Source organism: Oncorhynchus gorbuscha, linkage group LG16, assembly GCF_021184085.1.
Source record: "Oncorhynchus gorbuscha isolate QuinsamMale2020 ecotype Even-year linkage group LG16, OgorEven_v1.0, whole genome shotgun sequence".
NCBI lineage: Eukaryota > Metazoa > Chordata > Actinopteri > Salmoniformes > Salmonidae > Oncorhynchus > Oncorhynchus gorbuscha.
Genome location: NC_060188.1, coordinates 76,783,113 through 76,803,542, shown reverse-complemented (window position 1 = coordinate 76,803,542; position 20,430 = coordinate 76,783,113). Strand labels below are relative to the sequence as shown.

The 20,430-nt window shown below is 45.3% G+C and overlaps 1 protein-coding gene across 1 annotated transcript in view; it reads left to right on the top strand.

Moving 5' to 3' along the window:
- Positions 1 to 19,799, top strand: part of LOC124000218 (glial cell line-derived neurotrophic factor-like) — a 31,005-nt gene extending 11,206 nt beyond the window's left edge. Inside the window, exon 3 of the mRNA XM_046306430.1 lies at positions 17,142 to 19,799. Coding sequence (XP_046162386.1) covers positions 17,142 to 17,716 — 575 coding nt within the window. The 3' untranslated portion in view covers positions 17,717 to 19,799. The remainder of the gene's footprint in view (positions 1 to 17,141) is intronic.
- The last annotated feature ends 631 nt before the right edge of the window (positions 19,800 to 20,430 follow it).

Sequence of the window (20,430 nt, the reverse complement as noted above, 5' to 3'; positions counted from 1 at the left end):
CCTCTTCTCAGGAGGAACCTGGTGATTTGACAGGGGTGCCGGAGGAATATCATGATCTGCGCACGGTCTTCAGTCGGTCCAGAGCCTCCTCCCTTCCTCCTCACCGGTCGTATGATTGTAGTATTGATCTCCTTCCGGGGACCACTCCCCCCCGGGGTAGACTATACTCTCTGTCGGCTCCCGAACGTAAGGCTCTCGAAGATTATCTGTCTGTTTCTCTCGACGCCGGTACCGTTGTGCCTTCTTCCTCTCCCGCCGGAGCGGGGTTCTTTTTTGTTAAGAAGAAGGACGGTACCCTGCGCCCCTGCGTGGATTATCGAGGGCTGAATGACATAACGGTTAAGAATCGTTATCCGCTTCCCCTTATGTTGTCAGCCTTCGAGATTCTGCAGGGAGCCAGGTTCTTTACTAAGTTGGACCTTCGTAACGCTTACCATCTCGTGCGCATCAGGGAGGGGGACTAGTGGAAAACGGCGTTTAACACTCCGTTAGGGCATTTTGAATACCGGGTTCTGCCGTTCGGTCTCGCTAATGCCCCAGCTGTCTTTCAGGCATTAGTCAATGATGTACTGAGAGACATGCTGAACATCTTTGTTTTCGTTTACCTTGACGATATCCTGATTTTTTTCACCGTCACTCCAGATTCATGTTCAGCACGTTCGACGTGTCCTCCAGCGCCTTTTAGAGAATTGTCTCTATGTGAAGGCTGAGAAGTGCGCCTTTCATGTCTCCTCCGTCACATTTCTCGGTTCTGTTATTTCCGCTGAAGGCATTCAGATGGATCCCGCTAAGGTCCATGCTGTCAGCGATTGGCCCGTCCCTAAGTCACGTGTCGAGTTGCAGCGCTTTCTTGGTTTCGCAAATTTCTATCGGTGTTTCATTCGTAATTTCGGTCAAGTGGCAGCTCCTCTCACAGCCCTTACTTCTGTCAAGACGTGCTTTAAGTGGTCCGGTTCCGCCCAGGGAGCTTTTGATCTCCTCAAGAAGCGTTTTACATCCGCTCCTATCCTTGTTACTCCTGACGTCACTAAACAATTCATTGTCGAGGTTGACGCATCAGAGGTGGGCGTGGGAGCCATTCTGTCCCAGCGCTCCCATTCTGACGATAAGGTCCATCCTTGCGCGTATTTTTCTCATCGCCTGTCGCCGTCGGAACGCAACTATGATGTGGGTAACAGCGAACTGCTCGCCATCCGCTTAGCCCTAGGCGAATGGCGACAGTGGTTGGAGGGGGCGACCGTTCCTTTTGTCGTTTGGACTGACCATAAGAACCTGGAGTACATCCGTTCTGCCAAATGACTCAATGCGCGTCAAGCTCGTTGGGCGTTGTTTTTCGCTCGTTTCGAGTTCGTGATTTCTTATCGCCCGGGTACTAAGAACACCAAGCCTGATGCTTTATCCCGTCTCTTCAGTTCTTCTGTAGCTTCTACCGACCCCGAGGGGATTCTCCCTGAAGGGAGTGTTGTCGGGTTGACTGTCTGGAGAATTGAGAGACAGGTAAAGCAAGCACTCACTCACACTCCGTCGCCGCGCGCTTGTCCTAGTAACCTTCTTTTCGTTCCTGTTTCTACTCGTCTGGCTGTTCTTCAGTGGGCTCACTCTGCCAAGTTAGCTGGCCACCCCGGCGTTCGGGGTACGCTTGCTTCTATTCGCCAGCGGTTTTGGTGGCCTACTCAGGAGCGTGACACGCGCCGTTTCGTGGCTGCTTGTTCGGACTGCGCGCAGACTAAGTCAGGTAACTCTCCTCCTGCCGGTCGTCTCAGACCGCTTCCCATTCCTTCTCGACCATGGTCTCACATCGCCTTAGACTTTATTACCGGTCTGCCTTCGTCAGCGGGGAAGACTGTGATTCTAACGGTTGTCGATAGGTTCTCTAAAGCGGCTCATTTTATTCCCCTCGCTAAGCTTCCTTCCGCTAAGGAGACGGCACAAATCATCATCGAGAATGTGTTCAGAATTCATGGCCTCCTGTTAGACGCCGTTTCGGACAGAGGTCCGCAATTCACGTCTCAGTTTTGGAGGGAGTTCTGTCGTTTGATTGGTGCTTCTGTCAGTCTCTCTTCCGGTTTTCATCCCCAGTCTAACGGTCAAGCAGAACGGGCCAATCAGACGATTGGTCGCATATTATGCAGTCTTTCTTTTCGAAACCCTGCGTCTTGGGCAGAACAGCTCCCCTGGGCAGAATACGCTCACAACTCGCTTCCTTCGTCTGCTACCGGGCTATCTCCTTTTCAGAGTAGTCTTGGGTACCAGCCTCCTCTGTTCTCATCCCAGCTCGCCGAGTCCAGCGTTCCCTCCGCTCAGGTTTTTGTCCAACGTTGTGAGCGCACCTGGAGGAGGGTCAGGTCTGCACTTTGCCGTTATAGGGCGCAGACTGTGAGAGCCGCCAATAAACGTAGGATTAAGAGTCCTAGGTATTGTCGTGGTCAGAGAGTGTGGCTTTCCACTCGTAACCTTCCCCTTACGACAGCTTCTCGCAAGTTGACTCCGCGGTTCATTGGTCCGTTCCGTATTTCTCAGGTCGTTAATCCTGTCGCAGTGCGACTTCTTCTTCCGCGACATCTTCGTCGCGTCCACCCAGTCTTCCATGTCTCCTGTGTCAAGCCTTTTCTTCGCGCCCCCGTTCGTCTTCCCACCCCCCGTCCTTGTCGAGGGCGCACCTATTTACAGGGTACGGAAGATCATGGACATGCGTTCTCGGGGACGTGGTCACCAGTACTTAGTGGATTGGGAGGGGTACGGTCCTGAGGAGAGGAGTTGGGTTCCATCTCGGGACGTGCTGGACCGTTCGTTGATCGATGATTTCCTCCGTTGCCGCCAGGGTTCCTCCTCGAGTGCGCCAGGAGGCGCTTGGTGAGTGGGGGGGTACTGTCATGTTTTGTCATAGATTGTCATGTCTTGTCCCTGTGCTTTCTCTTCTATTCGTTTCCCCCTGCTGGTCTTATTAGGTTCTTTCCCTCTCTCTATCTCTCTCTCTCTCTCTCTCTCTCTCTCTCTCTCTCTCTCTCTCTCTCTCTCTCTCTTCTCTATTCCGTTCCTTCTCCCAGCTGTTCCTCATTCTCCTAACTACCTCGTTTACTCTTTCACACCTGTCCCCTATTTTGCCCTCTGATTAGAGTCCCTATTTCTCCCTCTGTTTCCGCTTCTGTCCTTGTCGGATCCTTGTTTGCTGTACTGTGTTCTTGTTCCGTCCTGTCGTGTTTTTGCCTTCATCAGATGCTGCGTGTGAGCAGGTGTCTCTATCAGCTACGGCCTGCGCCAACCCGAAGCGACCTGCAGTCTGTGGCCGCTTCTCCTGTTGTTCCCCTCTACAGACTAGAGGATTTCAGTTATTCCTGTTTGGACATTACCTGTGAAAGAATTCAGGATTAGTCGTTTTCTGTTAAGACTGGAATAAACTCTGTTTCTGTTAAGTCGCTTTTGGGTCCTCTTTCACGTGCATAACAGGCATAGAATAGTACCTACCCCTCTCTGTCAACTGAAATAGAATAGTACCTATCACTGTCTGTCAGCTGGCATAGGATAGTACCTACCCCTGTCTGCCAGCCGGCATAGAATAGTACCTATCACTGTCTGTCAACTGGCATAGAATAGTACCTACCCCTGTCTGTCAGCTAACATAGAATAGTACCTACCACTGTCTTTCAGCTGGCATAGAATAGTACCTACCCCTCTCTGTCAGCTGAAATAGAATAGTACCTATCACTGTCTGTCAGCTGGCATAGAATAGTACCTACCCCTGTCTGTCTGCTAACATAGAATAGTACCTACCCCTGTCTGTCAGCTGAAATAGAATAGTACCTACCACTGTCTGTCAGCTGGCATAGAATAGTACCTACCCCTGTCTGTCTGCTAACATAGAATAGTACCTACCCCTGTCTGTCAGCTGAAATAGAATAGTACCTACCCCTGTCTGTCAGCTGAAATAGAATAGTACCTACACATGTCTGTCAGCTGAAATAGAATAGTACCTACCCCTGTCTGTCAGCTGAAGTAGAATAGTACCTATCACTGTCTGTCATCTGAAATAGAATAGTACCTACCCCTGTCTGTCAGCTGGCATAGAATAGTATCTACCCCTGTCTTTCAGCTGAAATAGAATAGTACCTACCCCTGTCTGTCAGCTGAAATAGAATAGTACCTACCCCTGTCTGTCAGCTGAAATAGAATAGTACCTACCCCTGTCTGTCTGCTGAAATAGAATAGTACCTACCCCTGTCTGTCAGCTGGCATAGAATAGTACCTACCCCTGTCTGTCTGCTAACATAGAATAGTACCTACCCCTGTCTGTCAGCTGAAATAGAATAGTACCTACCACTGTCTGTCAGCTGGCATAGAATAGTACCTACCCCTGTCTGTCTGCTAACATAGAATAGTACCTACCCCTGTCTGTCAGCTGAAATAGAATAGTACCTACCCCTGTCTGTCAGCTGAAATAGAATAGTACCTACCCCTGTCTGTCAGCTGAAATAGAATAGTACCTATACATGTCTGTCAGCTGAAATAGAATAGTACCTATACATGTCTGTCAGCTGAAATAGAATAGTACCTATACATGTCTGTCAGCTGAAATAGAATAGTACCTATACATGTCTGTCAGCTGAAATAGAATAGTACCTACCCCTGTCTGTCAGCTGAAATAGAATAGTACCTACCCCTGTCTGTCTGCTGAAATAGAATAGTACCTACCCCTGTCTGTCAGCTGGCATAGAATAGTACCTACCCCTGTCTGTCTGCTAACATAGAATAGTACCTACCCCTGTCTGTCAGCTGAAATAGAATAGTACCTACCACTGTCTGTCAGCTGGCATAGAATAGTACCTACCCCTGTCTGTCTGCTAACATAGAATAGTACCTACCCCTGTCTGTCAGCTGAAATAGAATAGTACCTACCCCTGTCTGTCAGCTGAAATAGAATAGTACCTACCCCTGTCTGTCAGCTGAAATAGAATAGTACCTATACATGTCTGTCAGCTGAAATAGAATAGTACCTACCCCTGTCTGTCAGCTGAAATAGAATAGTACCTACCCCTGTCTGTCAGCTGAAATAGAATAGTACCTATACATGTCTGTCAGCTGAAATAGAATAGTACCTACCCCTGTCTGTCAGCTGAAATAGAATAGTACCTACCCCTGTCTGTCTGCTAACATAGAATAGTACCTACCCCTGTCTGTCAGCTGAAATAGAATAGTACCTACCCCTGTCTGTCAGCTGAAATAGAATAGTACCTACCCCTGTCTGTCAGCTGAAATAGAATAGTACCTATACATGTCTGTCAGCTGAAATAGAATAGTACCTACCCCTGTCTATCAGCTGAAATAGAATAGTACCTATACATGTCTGTCAGCTGAAATAGAATAGTACCTACCCCTGTCTGTCAGCTGAAATAGAATAGTACCTACCCCTGTCTGTCAGCTGAAATAGAATAGTACCTACCCCTGTCTATCAGCTGAAATAGAATAGTACCTACCCCTGTCTATCAGCTGAAATAGAATAGTACCTACCCCTGTCTGTCAGCTGAAATATAATAGTACCTATACATGTCTGTCAGCTGAAATAGAATAGTACCTACCCCTGTCTGTCAGCTGAAATAGAATAGTACCTACCCCTGTCTATCAGCTGAAATAGAATAGTACCTACCCCTGTCTGTCAGCTGAAATATAATAGTACCTATACATGTCTGTCAGCTGAAATAGAATAGTACCTACCCCTGTCTGTCAGCTGAAATAGAATAGTACCTACCCCTGTCTATCAGCTGAAATAGAATAGTACCTACCCCTGTCTATCAGCTGAAATAGAATAGTACCTACCCCTGTCTGTCAGCTGAAATATAATAGTACCTATACATGTCTGTCAGCTGAAATAGAATAGTACCTACCCCTGTCTGTCTGCTGAAATAGAATAGTACCTATCACTGTCTGTCAGCTGAAATAGAATAGTACCTACCCCTGTCTGTCAGCTGAAATATAATAGTACCTATACATGTCTGTCAGCTGAAATATAATAGTACCTATACATGTCTGTCAGCTGAAATATAATAGTACCTATACATGTCTGTCAGCTGAAATAGAATAGTACCTATACATGTCTGTCAGCTGAAATAGAATAGTACCTATACATGTCTGTCAGCTGAAATAGAATAGTACCTATACATGTCTGTCAGCTGAAATAGAATAGTACCTATACATGTCTGTCAGCTGAAATAGAATAGTACCTATACATGTCTGTCAGCTGAAATAGAATAGTACCTACCCCTGTCTATCAGCTGAAATAGAATAGTACCTACCCCTGTCTGTCAGCTGAAATAGAATAGTACCTACCCCTGTCTGTCAGCTGAAATAGAATAGTACCTATACATGTCTGTCAGCTGAAATAGAATAGTACCTACCCCTGTCTGTCAGCTGAAATAGAATAGTACCTACCCCTGTCTATCAGCTGAAATAGAATAGTACCTACCCCTGTCTATCAGCTGAAATAGAATAGTACCTACCCCTGTCTGTCAGCTGAAATATAATAGTACCTATACATGTCTGTCAGCTGAAATAGAATAGTACCTACCCCTGTCTGTCTGCTGAAATATAATAGTACCTACCCCTGTCTGTCAGCTGAAATAGAATAGTCTGTCAGCTGAAATAGAATAGTACCTACCCCTGTCTGTCTGCTGAAATATAATAGTACCTACCCCTGTCTGTCAGCTGAAATAGAATAGTACCTATACATGTCTGTCAGCTGAAATAGAATAGTACCTATACATGTCTGTCAGCTGAAATAGAATAGTACCTATACATGTCTGTCAGCTGAAATAGAATAGTACCTATACATGTCTGTCAGCTGAAATAGAATAGTACCTATACATGTCTGTCAGCTGAAATAGAATAGTACCTATACATGTCTGTCAGCTGAAATAGAATAGTACCTATACATGTCTGTCAGCTGAAATAGAATAGTACCTATACATGTCTGTCAGCTGAAATAGAATAGTACCTATACATGTCTGTCAGCTGAAATAGAATAGTACCTACCCCTGTCTGTCAGCTGAAATAGAATAGTACCTACCCCTGTCTGTCAGCTGAAATAGAATAGTACCTACCCCTGTCTGTCAGCTGAAATAGAATAGTACCTACCCCTGTCTGTCAGCTGAAATAGAATAGTACCTATACATGTCTGTCAGCTGAAATATAATAGTACCTATACATGTCTGTCAGCTGAAATAGAATAGTACCTACCCCTGTCTATCAGCTGAAATAGAATAGTACCTACCCCTGTCTGTCAGCTGAAATATAATAGTACCTATACATGTCTGTCAGCTGAAATAGAATAGTACCTACCCATGTCTATCAGCTGAAATAGAATAGTACCTACCCATGTCTGTCAGCTGAAATATAATAGTACCTATACATGTCTGTCAGCTGAAATATAATAGTACCTATACATGTCTGTCAGCTGAAATAGAATAGTACCTACCCCTGTCTGTCAGCTGAAATATAATAGTACCTATACATGTCTGTCAGCTGAAATAGAATAGTACCTACCCCTGTCTATCAGCTGAAATAGAATAGTACCTACCCCTGTCTGTCAGCTGAAATATAATAGTACCTATACATGTCTGTCAGCTGAAATATAATAGTACCTATACATGTCTGTCAGCTGAAATAGAATAGTACCTACCCCTGTCTGTCAGCTGAAATAGAATAGTACCTACCCCTGTCTGTCAGCTGAATTAGAATAGTACCTACCCCTGTCTGTCAGCTGAAATAGAATAGTACCTACCCCTGTCTGTCAGCTGAAATATAATAGTACCTATACATGTCTGTCAGCTGAAATAGAATAGTACCTATACATGTCTGTCAGCTGAAATAGAATAGTACCTACCCCTGTCTGTCAGCTGAAATATAATAGTACCTATACATGTCTGTCAGCTGAAATAGAATAGTACCTACCCCTGTCTGTCAGCTGAAATAGAATAGTACCTACCCCTGTCTGTCAGCTGAAATAGAATAGTACCTACCCCTGTCTGTCAGCTGAAATATAATAGTACCTATACATGTCTGTCAGCTGAAATAGAATAGTACCTATACATGTCTGTCAGCTGAAATAGAATAGTACCTACCCCTGTCTGTCAGCTGAAATATAATAGTACCTATACATGTCTGTCAGCTGAAATAGAATAGTACCTACCCCTGTCTGTCAGCTGAAATATAATAGTACCTATACATGTCTGTCAGCTGAAATAGAATAGTACCTACCCCTGTCTATCAGCTGAAATAGAATAGTACCTACCCCTGTCTGTCAGCTGAAATATAATAGTACCTATACATGTCTGTCAGCTGAAATATAATAGTACCTATACATGTCTGTCAGCTGAAATAGAATAGTACCTACCCCTGTCTGTCAGCTGAAATAGAATAGTACCTACCCCTGTCTGTCAGCTGAAATAGAATAGTACCTACCCCTGTCTGTCAGCTGAAATAGAATAGTACCTATCACTGTCTGTCAGCTGAAATAGAATAGTACCTATCACTGTCTGTCAGCTGAAATATAATAGTACCTATACATGTCTGTCAGCTGAAATATAATAGTACCTATACATGTCTGTCAGCTGAAATATAATAGTACCTATACATGTCTGTCAGCTGAAATATAATAGTACCTATACATGTCTGTCAGCTGAAATAGAATAGTACCTACCCCTGTCTGTCAGCTGAAATATAATAGTACCTATACATGTCTGTCAGCTGAAATAGAATAGTACCTACCCCTGTCTGTCAGCTGAAATAGAATAGTACCTACCCCTGTCTGTCAGCTGAAATAGAATAGTACCTACCCCTGTCTGTCAGCTGAAATAGAATAGTACCTATCACTGTCTGTCAGCTGAAATAGAATAGTACCTATCACTGTCTGTCAGCTGACATAGAATAGTATCTACCCCTGTCTGTCTGCTAACATAGAATAGTACCTACCCCTGTATGTCAGCTGGCATAGAATAGTACCTACCACTGTAGGTCAGCTGGCACAGAATAGTACCTACCACTGTCTGTCAGCTGGCATAGAATAGTACCTACCCATGTCTGTCTGCTAACATAGAATAGTACCTACCCCTGTCTGTCTGCTGGCATAGAATAGTACCTACCACTGTCTGTCTGATAACATAGAATAGGACCTACCCCTGTCTGTCTGATAACATAGAATAGGACCTACCCCTGTCTGCCTGATAACATAGAATAGTACCTACCACTGTCTGTCAGCTGGCATAGAATCGTACCTACCCCTGTCTGTCTGATAACATAGAATAGTACCTACCCCTGTCTGTCTGCTGGCATAGAATAGGACCTACCCCTGTCTGTCTGCTGACATACAATAGTACCTACCACTGTCTGTCTGCTGGCATAGAATAGGACCTACCCCTGTCTGTCTGCTGGCTTAGAATAGGACCTACCCCTGTCTGTCTGCTGACATACAATAGTACCTACCCCTGTCTGTCTGCTGGCATAGAATAGTACCTACCCCTGTCTGTCTGCTGGCATAGAATAGTACCTACCCCTGTCTGTCTGCTGACATACAATAGTACCTACCACTGTCTGTCTGCTGGCATAGAATAGTACCTACCCCTGTCTGTCTGCTGGCATAGAATAGTACCTAACACTGTCTGTCTGCTGGCATAGAATAGTACCTACCCCTGTCTGTCTGCTGGCATAGAATAGTACCTACCCCTGTCTGTCTGCTGACATAGAATAGTACCTACCCCTGTCTGTCTGCTGACATACAATAGTACCTACCACTGTCTGTCTGCTGGCATAGAATAGTACCTACCCCTGTCTGTCTGCTGACATAGAATAGTACCTACCCCTGTCTGTCTGCTGACATACAATAGTACCTACCACTGTCTGTCTGCTGGCATAGAATAGTACCTACCCCTGTCTGTCTGCTGACATACAATAGTACATACCACTGTCTGTCTGCTGACATAGAATAGTACCTACCCCTGTCTGTCTGCTGACATACAATAGTACCTACCACTGTCTGTCTGCTGGCATAGAATAGTACCTACCCCTGTCTGTCTGCTGGCATAGAATAGTACCTACCCCTGTCTGTCTGCTGACATACAATAGTACCTACCACTGTCTGTCTGCTGGCATAGAATAGTACCTACCCCTGTCTGTCTGCTGACATACAATAGTACCTACCACTGTCTGTCTGCTGGCATAGAATAGGACCTACCCCTGTCTGTCTGCTGACATGCAATAGTACCTACCACTCTCTGTCAGCTGAAATAGAATAGTACCTACCCCCTACTATCAGCTGGCATAGAATAGTACCTACCACTCTCTGTCAGCTGAAATAGAATAGTACATACCCCCTTCTATCAGCTGGCATAGAATAGTACCTACCACTCTCTGTCAGCTGAAATAGAATAGTACCTACCCCTGTCTGTCTGCTGACATACAATAGTACCTACCCCTGTCTGTCTGCTGACATACAATAGTACCTACCACTGTCTGTCTGCTGGCATAGAATAGTACCTACCCCTGTCTGTCTGCTGACATACAATAGTACCTACCACTGTCTGTCTGCTGGAATAGAATAGTACCTACCCCTGTCTGTCTGCTGACATACAATAGTACCTACCACTGTCTGTCTGCTGGCATAGAATAGTACCTACCCCTGTCTGTCTGCTGGCATAGAATAGTACCTACCCCTGTCTGTCTGCTGACATACAATAGTACCTACCACTGTCTGTCTGCTGGCATAGAATAGTACCTACCCCTGTCTGTCTGCTGACATACAATAGTACCTACCACTGTCTGTCTGCTGGCATAGAATAGGACCTACCCCTACTATCAGCTGGCATAGAATAGTACCTACCACTCTCTGTCAGCTGAAATAGAATAGTACCTACCCCCTTCTATCAGCTGGCATAGAATAGTACCTACCACTCTCTGTCAGCTGAAATAGAATAGTACCTACCCCCTTCTATCAGCTGGCATAGAATAGTACCTACCACTCTCTGTCAGCTGAAATAGAATAGTACCTACCCCTGTCTGTCTGCTGACATACAATAGTACCTACCCCTGTCTGTCTGCTGACATACAATAGTACCTACCCCTGTCTGTCTGCTGGCATAGAATAGTACGTACCCCTGTCTGTCTGTCTGCTGGCATAGAATAGTACCTACCCCTGTCTGTCTGCTGACATACAATAGTACCTACCACTGTCTGTCTGCTGGCATAGAATAGTACCTACCCCTGTCTGTCTGCTGACATACAATAGTACCTACCCCTGTCTGTCTGCTGACATACAATAGTACCTACCCCTGTCTGTCTGCTAACATAGAATAGTACCTACCCCCGTCTATCAGCTGAAATAGAATAGTACCTACCCCTGTCTGTCAGCTGGCATAGAATAGTACCTACCACTGTAGGTCAGCTGGCACAGCGTAGTACCTACCACTGTAGGTCAGCTGGCATAGAATAGTACCTACCACTGTCTGTCAGCTGGCATAGAATAGTAACTACCCCTGTCTGTCTGCTAACATAGAATAGGACCTACCACTGTCTGTCAGCTGGCATAGAATAGTACCTACCCCTGTCTGTCTGCTGGCATAGAATAGTACCTACTCCTGTCTGTCTGCTGAAATAGAATAGTACCTACCCATGTCTGTCTGCTAACATAGAATAGTACCTACCCCTGTCTGTCTGCTAACATAGAATAGGACCTACCCCTGTCTGTCTGCTGACATACAATAGTACCTACCCCTGTCTGTCTGCTGGCATAGAATAGTACCTACCCCTGTCTGTCTGCTGGCATAGAATAGTACCTACCCCTGTCTGTCTGCTGACATACAATAGTACCTACCACTGTCTGTCTGCTGGCATAGAATAGTACCTACCCCTGTCTGTCTGCTGGCATAGAATAGTACCTAACACTGTCTGTCTGCTGGCATAGAATAGTACCTACCCCTGTCTGTCTGCTGGCATAGAATAGTACCTACCCCTGTCTGTCTGCTAACATAGAATAGGACCTACCACTGTCTGTCAGCTGGCATAGAATAGTACCTACCCCTGTCTGTCTGCGAACATAGAATAGTACCTACCCCTGTCTGTCTGCTAACATAGAATAGCACCTACCCCTGTCTGTCTGCTAGCATAGAATAGTACCTACCCCTGTCTGTCTGCTAACATAGAATAGTACCTACCCCGGTCTGTCTGCTGGCATAGAATAGTACCTACCCCTGTCTGTCTGCTGGCATAGAATAGTACCTACCCCTGTCTGTCTGCTGACATACAATAGTACCTACCACTGTCTGTCTGCTGGCATAGAATAGTACCTACCCCTGTCTGTCTGCTGGCATAGAATAGTACCTAACACTGTCTGTCTGCTGGCATAGAATAGTACCTACCCCTGTCTGTCTGCTGGCATAGAATAGTACCTACCCCTGTCTGTCTGCTGGCATAGAATAGTACCTACCCCTGTCTGTCTGCTGACATACAATAGTACCTACCACTGTCTGTCTGCTGGCATAGAATAGTACCTACCCCTGTCTGTCTGCTGGCATAGAATAGTACCTAACACTGTCTGTCTGCTGGCATAGAATAGTACCTACCCCTGTCTGTCTGCTGGCATAGAATAGTACCTACCCCTGTCTGTCTGCTGACATAGAATAGTACCTACCCCTGTCTGTCTGCTGACATACAATAGTACCTACCACTGTCTGTCTGCTGGCATAGAATAGTACCTACCCCTGTCTGTCTGCTGACATAGAATAGTACCTACCCCTGTCTGTCTGCTGACATACAATAGTACCTACCACTGTCTGTCTGCTGGCATAGAATAGTACCTACCCCTGTCTGTCTGCTGACATACAATAGTACATACCACTGTCTGTCTGCTGACATAGAATAGTACCTACCCCTGTCTGTCTGCTGACATACAATAGTACCTACCACTGTCTGTCTGCTGGCATAGAATAGTACCTACCCCTGTCTGTCTGCTGGCATAGAATAGTACCTACCCCTGTCTGTCTGCTGACATACAATAGTACCTACCACTGTCTGTCTGCTGGCATAGAATAGTACCTACCCCTGTCTGTCTGCTGACATACAATAGTACCTACCACTGTCTGTCTGCTGGCATAGAATAGGACCTACCCCTGTCTGTCTGCTGACATACAATAGTACCTACCACTCTCTGTCAGCTGAAATAGAATAGTACCTACCCCCTACTATCAGCTGGCATAGAATAGTACCTACCACTCTCTGTCAGCTGAAATAGAATAGTACCTACCCCCTTCTATCAGCTGGCATAGAATAGTACCTACCACTCTCTGTCAGCTGAAATAGAATAGTACATACCCCCTTCTATCAGCTGGCATAGAATAGTACCTACCACTCTCTGTCAGCTGAAATAGAATAGTACCTACCCCTGTCTGTCTGCTGACATACAATAGTACCTACCCCTGTCTGTCTGCTGACATACAATAGTACCTACCACTGTCTGTCTGCTGGCATAGAATAGTACCTACCCCTGTCTGTCTGCTGACATACAATAGTACCTACCACTGTCTGTCTGCTGGAATAGAATAGTACCTACCCCTGTCTGTCTGCTGACATACAATAGTACCTACCACTGTCTGTCTGCTGGCATAGAATAGTACCTACCCCTGTCTGTCTGCTGGCATAGAATAGTACCTACCCCTGTCTGTCTGCTGACATACAATAGTACCTACCACTGTCTGTCTGCTGGCATAGAATAGTACCTACCCCTGTCTGTCTGCTGACATACAATAGTACCTACCACTGTCTGTCTGCTGGCATAGAATAGGACCTACCCCCTACTATCAGCTGGCATAGAATTGTACCTACCACTCTCTGTCAGCTGAAATAGAATAGTACCTACCCCCTTCTATCAGCTGGCATAGAATAGTACCTACCACTCTCTGTCAGCTGAAATAGAATAGTACCTACCCCCTTCTATCAGCTGGCATAGAATAGTACCTACCACTCTCTGTCAGCTGAAATAGAATAGTACCTACCCCTGTCTGTCTGCTGACATACAATAGTACCTACCCCTGTCTGTCTGCTGACATACAATAGTACCTACCCCTGTCTGTCTGCTGGCATAGAATAGTACGTACCCCTGTCTGTCTGTCTGCTGGCATAGAATAGTACCTACCCCTGTCTGTCTGCTGACATACAATAGTACCTACCACTGTCTGTCTGCTGGCATAGAATAGTACCTACCCCTGTCTGTCTGCTGACATACAATAGTACCTACCCCTGTCTGTCTGCTGACATACAATAGTACCTACCCCTGTCTGTCTGCTAACATAGAATAGTACCTACCCCCGTCTATCAGCTGAAATAGAATAGTACCTACCCCTGTCTGTCAGCTGGCATAGAATAGTACCTACCACTGTAGGTCAGCTGGCACAGCGTAGTACCTACCACTGTAGGTCAGCTGGCATAGAATAGTACCTACCACTGTCTGTCAGCTGGCATAGAATAGTAACTACCCCTGTCTGTCTGCTAACATAGAATAGGACCTACCACTGTCTGTCAGCTGGCATAGAATTGTACCTACCCCTGTCTGTCTGCTGGCATAGAATAGTACCTACTCCTGTCTGTCTGCTGAAATAGAATAGTACCTACCCATGTCTGTCTGCTAACATAGAATAGTACCTACCCCTGTCTGTCTGCTAACATAGAATAGGACCTACCACTGTCTGTCAGCTGGCATAGAATAGTACCTACCCCTGTCTGTCTGCGAACATAGAATAGTACCTACCCCTGTCTGTCTGCTAACATAGAATAGCACCTACCCCTGTCTGTCTGCTAGCATAGAATAGTACCTACCCCTGTCTGTCTGCTAACATAGAATAGTACCTACCCCGGTCTGTCTGCTGGCATAGAATAGTACCTACCCCTGTCTGTCTGCTGGCATAGAATAGTACCTACCCCTGTCTGTCTGCTAACATAGAATAGTACCTACCCCTGTCTGTCTGCTAACATAGAATAGTACCTACCCCTGTCTGTCTGCTGGCATAGAATAGTACCTACCCCTGTTTGTCTGCTCACATAGAATAGTACCTACCCTGTCTGTCTGCTGGCATAGAATAGTACCTACCCCTGTCTGTCTGCTGGCATAGAATAGTACCTACCCCTGCCTGTCTGCTGGCATAGAATAGTACCTACCCCTGTCTGTCTGCTAACATAGAATAGTACCTACCCCTGTCTGTCTGCTAACATAGAATAGTACCTACCCCTGTCTGTCTGCTGGCATAGAATAGTACCTACCCCTGTCTGTCTGCTAACATAGAATAGTATCTACCCCTGTCTGTCAGCTGACATAGAATATTACCTATCACTGTCTGTCAGCTGGCATAGAATAGGACCTACCCCTGTCTGTCAGCTGACACAGAATAGGACCTACCCCTGTCTGTCAGCTGACATAGAATAGTACCTACCACTGTAGGTCAGCTGGCATAGAATAGTACCTACCACTGTCTGTCTGCTGGCATAGAATAGTACCTACCACTGTCTGTCAGCTGGCATAGAATAGTACCTACCCCTGTCTGTCTGCTAACATAGAATAGGACCTTTCCACGGTCTGTCAGCTAGCATAGAATAGTACCTACCCCTGTCTGTCTGCTAACATAGAATAGTACCTACCCCTGTCTGTCTACTGGCATATAATAGGACCTACCCCTGTCTGTCAGCTGGCATAGAATAGTACCTACCCCTGTCTGTCTGCTCACATAGAATTGTACCTACCCCTGTCTGTCTGCTCTATATCAGCTGATAGACACACAATAGGAGGTGTCTAAATAAAAAAGGCACAGGGTGTCTAAACAGATTGGCCCCTGGCTCACCCGATACGGCCCAATCAGCTTTGAACCTGGGTGGATCAGATGACCTGTTCCCTGGTAGTGGGACGGGTGAGACAGGTGACACCCACCACCATAGAGAGGCTGGGTTACTGACATCTCCACCTGCCAGACAGATACACTACAGAACCTGTCTGGATGCCCTGTGCCCACCACACACAGGCCAGTCAACTGAGGCCTGGAGGAAACATGTCAAGGCCAGCATAGCCCCTCTACTAACCTTACCTCCACCGACCAAATACACAGATGCACAAACATACACGCACGCACATTAAAACATAATAAAAACGTGATACACCTGATTGCTGTTGGGTAATAGTGCCATACTAATTGAGTCATTTCACAATAATGTTTTCTTCTGAGTGGGTTGCGAGATGCTTATGCGCTGTGGAGCAGGAGGGGGTTTACACTATAATAGAATCAACATGTATTACATAAGGATCAGGACTCTCTAGGTCTCTTCTTGTTCCCCTCTGCAGAGGGCAGAGGGCTCCCTGCATGTTTTGAATTTGAAGCAGAATAGGTGCTCTGAGAGATCTGTTCTTACTCGATGTCACATTCCGTATGATTCCCTTCTGGAGGGGCTGTAAACTCTGATTCAATGTTTTAAAAGGGAAAGAGAAGGATGTCCATTCCAAGACCTAGAACTAAGATCAGAGTCACATTTAGAGAAGACTTGTGCCAATACGGTTTGTGTCTGAATGTTCTGAGAGCGCCACTTTCTCCTCCATAGCCGTAGCTAAGTGATAATTGATGTTGTGCTGTTTCTCTGATAGTTTCAAAACCTATGAAGATGTCCAGTGAAAGCAGATATGCAATTTGTCGACACCACAACACAGTACAGACTTGGAGACACATTATCCCCAATGCCAATCAATAAAAACATCTGTTAAATTCGCTACTCTGTTTTGCTTGTTTGCAGTGGGTCATTTCATAGGGAACTGTCAGAGGCACTGACATATTGTTACATCACCAACATGGCGAGAATAAAACCTGGCTGAACTCTTAATATATGGCTTTGCCTAAAATGACTGAGGAAGACTAAAACAATCCTCTGTATGGCACTGCCAGCTGTAACAGTTATCTTAAGCATTGCTACTTTGTCATGGAGATGCTCAATATTGATTTACCATTCAAATTGTTGTCATTACTATTTTTACTTCTATTGTTTATTACGACTCTATGTGTTGTCATTTTATTGCATTGAATTCACTATTGCATTATCAGTCATTTCCTCTTTGCATCCTCTCTCCCTTAAAGATGACATCACAGGCCCATATCCGGACCAGTTTGAGGATGTAATGGATTTTATCAAGGCTACCATTGGCAGACTGCGAAGATCATCAGAGCCCGCCGGCGGCTCAAGGGGAAGGAGGGAGCAGAGAGAGCAGGGGAGACAGAGAGGAGCAGCAAACATAGACCGAAGAGGGGGAGGGAGAGGAGTGGGGAGAGGAGGGCGTGGGGAGAAGAAGGGTCAGGGGCGAGGGGGCAAAGGGAGGAGCCGTGAAAGAGGGGAGCAGCGGATGAAGCCGGTTGAAGGACGAGGCTGCTTGCTAAAAGAGGTCCATCTCAACGTCACAGACTTAGGGTTGGGCTACCGGACCAAAGAGGAGCTGATCTTCCGGTACTGCAGCGGGCCTTGTTCAGATGCAGAGACCAACTATGACAAGATCCTCAACAACCTCACCCACAACAAGAAGCTGGTCAAGGACACACCCTCCCGCACCTGCTGTCGACCAATCACGTTTGATGATGATCTGTCATTCCTGGATGACAACAACGAGGACTACCACATTCTGCGGAAGCATTCCGCCCGCAAATGTGGCTGTGTCTGACTCTGGGAGAGACGAATGAAAGAAAGGTTGACAGACAGACAGAAAGGAGAAGGAGCAGTAACATAAAGCCTCTCAGAGGCTGGTATTGTCTCTTAGAATGAAGGAACACATGGGAAAAGAAGGGAACATGAGACGGATACAGTCCACTCCAGTGGTGTCTTAGGAACCATGGACAGTATTAGCATGTCCTGTGTCCCACTCCTGAGAGGCTGCTGTGGGGTGAGCAGGGATGGTGTGGTCCCCAAACCTCCAGTAATTAGGCTGATTCAGAGCCCAGATCAGGTCACAGTGGAGAAGGGACTCCTCTATGCTATAATTACATAGAATTTTAATTACTTAGAAATTCAGCGTAACGGTCTTTAAAAGAGACGTCAATTCAGCTCAGTATTCACTTCATGATTGGATCGCGTTCTTGGACGCCTACAGGGGATACGCTCTCATTTCCCTGTGGAACCATGCTGTTACACTCACAGGCTTGCCTGCAATGGAGCTGCTGAGACGGAATCAGAGGAATTCAGGATATTGTTCCTCAAAAACGTCTGTTTTTCCGTAGTCAGATCATGAGGCATACAGTGAGAGCAGAACTCTTCTTGACAAGTATTTCCAGCTGCAGTCCAGAGTGTTCTGGTTTCACTGCACAGACTGGAGCTTAACGTTTACATTCACAATGAACGAGGGAACCTGTTGACTGGTTTAGTCCTATAGCAAAGAGACAGTCTGGTACGACACATTGATGTAAAATCCAATATATTTACAATTTATATATATATATAAATATATATATATATATATACACACACAAGATGTATTTATTAAGATTGAATTAACTTATTGTTATTTATTGCAGTCCATTTTATGAAAGAAATGTTTGTTTTTCTTATTTATTTGAGCTCTGTTTTGTCCCGGATGGTACCAAAGTGGAGCATGTGTTTTCTAAGTAGAATCAGATTGTGCTGAAACAACCGGATTCAAGGTGCAACCATAACTAATCAAACTCATCCTTCAGTTTCAAAATGCTGTCCAAAGTCTGTAATCCATGGTAGTTAATCCTAAACCCACTGACGATTCCAAAACATCATAGATTTATGAGAATAACAGAAGCTATCGATTTAGAGAGGGGGCGCAGAATGGAAGAGACAGGGTGGAGTGGACCACTTCCAACCTTTCTCAGAACTTACAAATCTTATCCCTGCTTTCGATCCTTTTGAATGATGCCAGGTTTGAGCGTCTTTGACAGTGTTCCTCATCTGTCACTAATGGAAAGCAGAGAGGGCTGAGCAGCCTGGGACGTTAGGGGCTGAGGGCCTGGGAGACACCAGTCAGCTGCTCCTCACTCCTCACGCTAACCAAGTAGATGGGTAAACAAGACTACTGCCAAAATCATGGCACGCCATTATCGGTTTACAAAGGAACATACAAAGCCTGCATTCATTGTTTATTTTCTAGACATAAAGTCGTACTGCCAGTGGTTATCCCGGAGAGCTGTGTAGCTTTCTTTCCAATGATACTCTCCACATTATTTCAAGACATCCTCTTTTTTTTATAGACAGAATAACAAAATGACCTCATTGCTAGAGAAGTGGTGCCGGACAGGTTGGATATGACCAGCCTTCAGGCTCACTGCTTTCAATTCACTTACATTCTCTTTCTATCACACCATTTGCAAAGTAATGTGTTACTAAACTTTTTACAAAATGCTACATAAAAGCTAGCCAGGAGTGATGGTAGCACAGAACATCTGTGATATCATAGAAGCAGTCAGTAAAAACCTTGACGTTAGACTGTGGAAAAGAGACCCACTGTCCTTTGGCCATCACAGTGCAGTGCAGAGGTTGATGGTATGCATGTACACTTGGCTGCCAGAGTCTGTTACCCTCAACCCTTCAGCCTGGTCCTGGCTCTACACCAAGTCTGGGCAAAAACTTTGTAGTGGTTACTGTCTCAGTAGCCTTTAGCGTTCTTGGGAGTGTCTCTGTCTCTATGGTCTCTGCTTTTTCTTACTGATCTGGGGTTTGTTTGAAAAAAATCCTCTAACATGCAGCTTAGCCCACTACTCCCACTGGAACACCAGTGCTTAAGACCATTTAAGGGCGATCTAGGCTCTGCCTCTCTTAGCCAAATCGACATGCACTCCTCTACAAATTTATTTGGACAGTGAAGTTTAAACTTTTCATTTGGGTCTATACTCCAGCATTTTCACTTTGAGATCAAATACTTCATATGAGGTGACAGTACAGAATGTCACTTTTTACTTTAGGGTATTTTCCAACATTCTGTTTATCCGTTTAAAAATGTAAGCTCTGTGTATCTCGTCCTACCATTTGAAGGTGTTATAAATATTTGTACAGAATCACACACGTGTATGGAAGTGGTCAGAAATGTTGTATTTGGTCCCATATTCCTAGCACACAATGATAAAATTAGAGATACGAAGGTCACACCTCCAAGACATGCTAACCTCTCATCTTTACCAACAGGGGAGGTTAACATTTTTTGGGGGGGTATGATATTTATGTCTAACTTTCTCACTCATCATTATCCACGATTCATTCATGATTATCCGTAATCATTGCTAGGAACCACATTAATGCAGAAGTGTTCCCGAAACACATTATATTCTTATTTACAATAAAAGTGACTTCAAAATTCCACAATACATGATTTACTATTGGGAAAAACATCATCCGTAACATAACCAAAACAAACTGCAAATG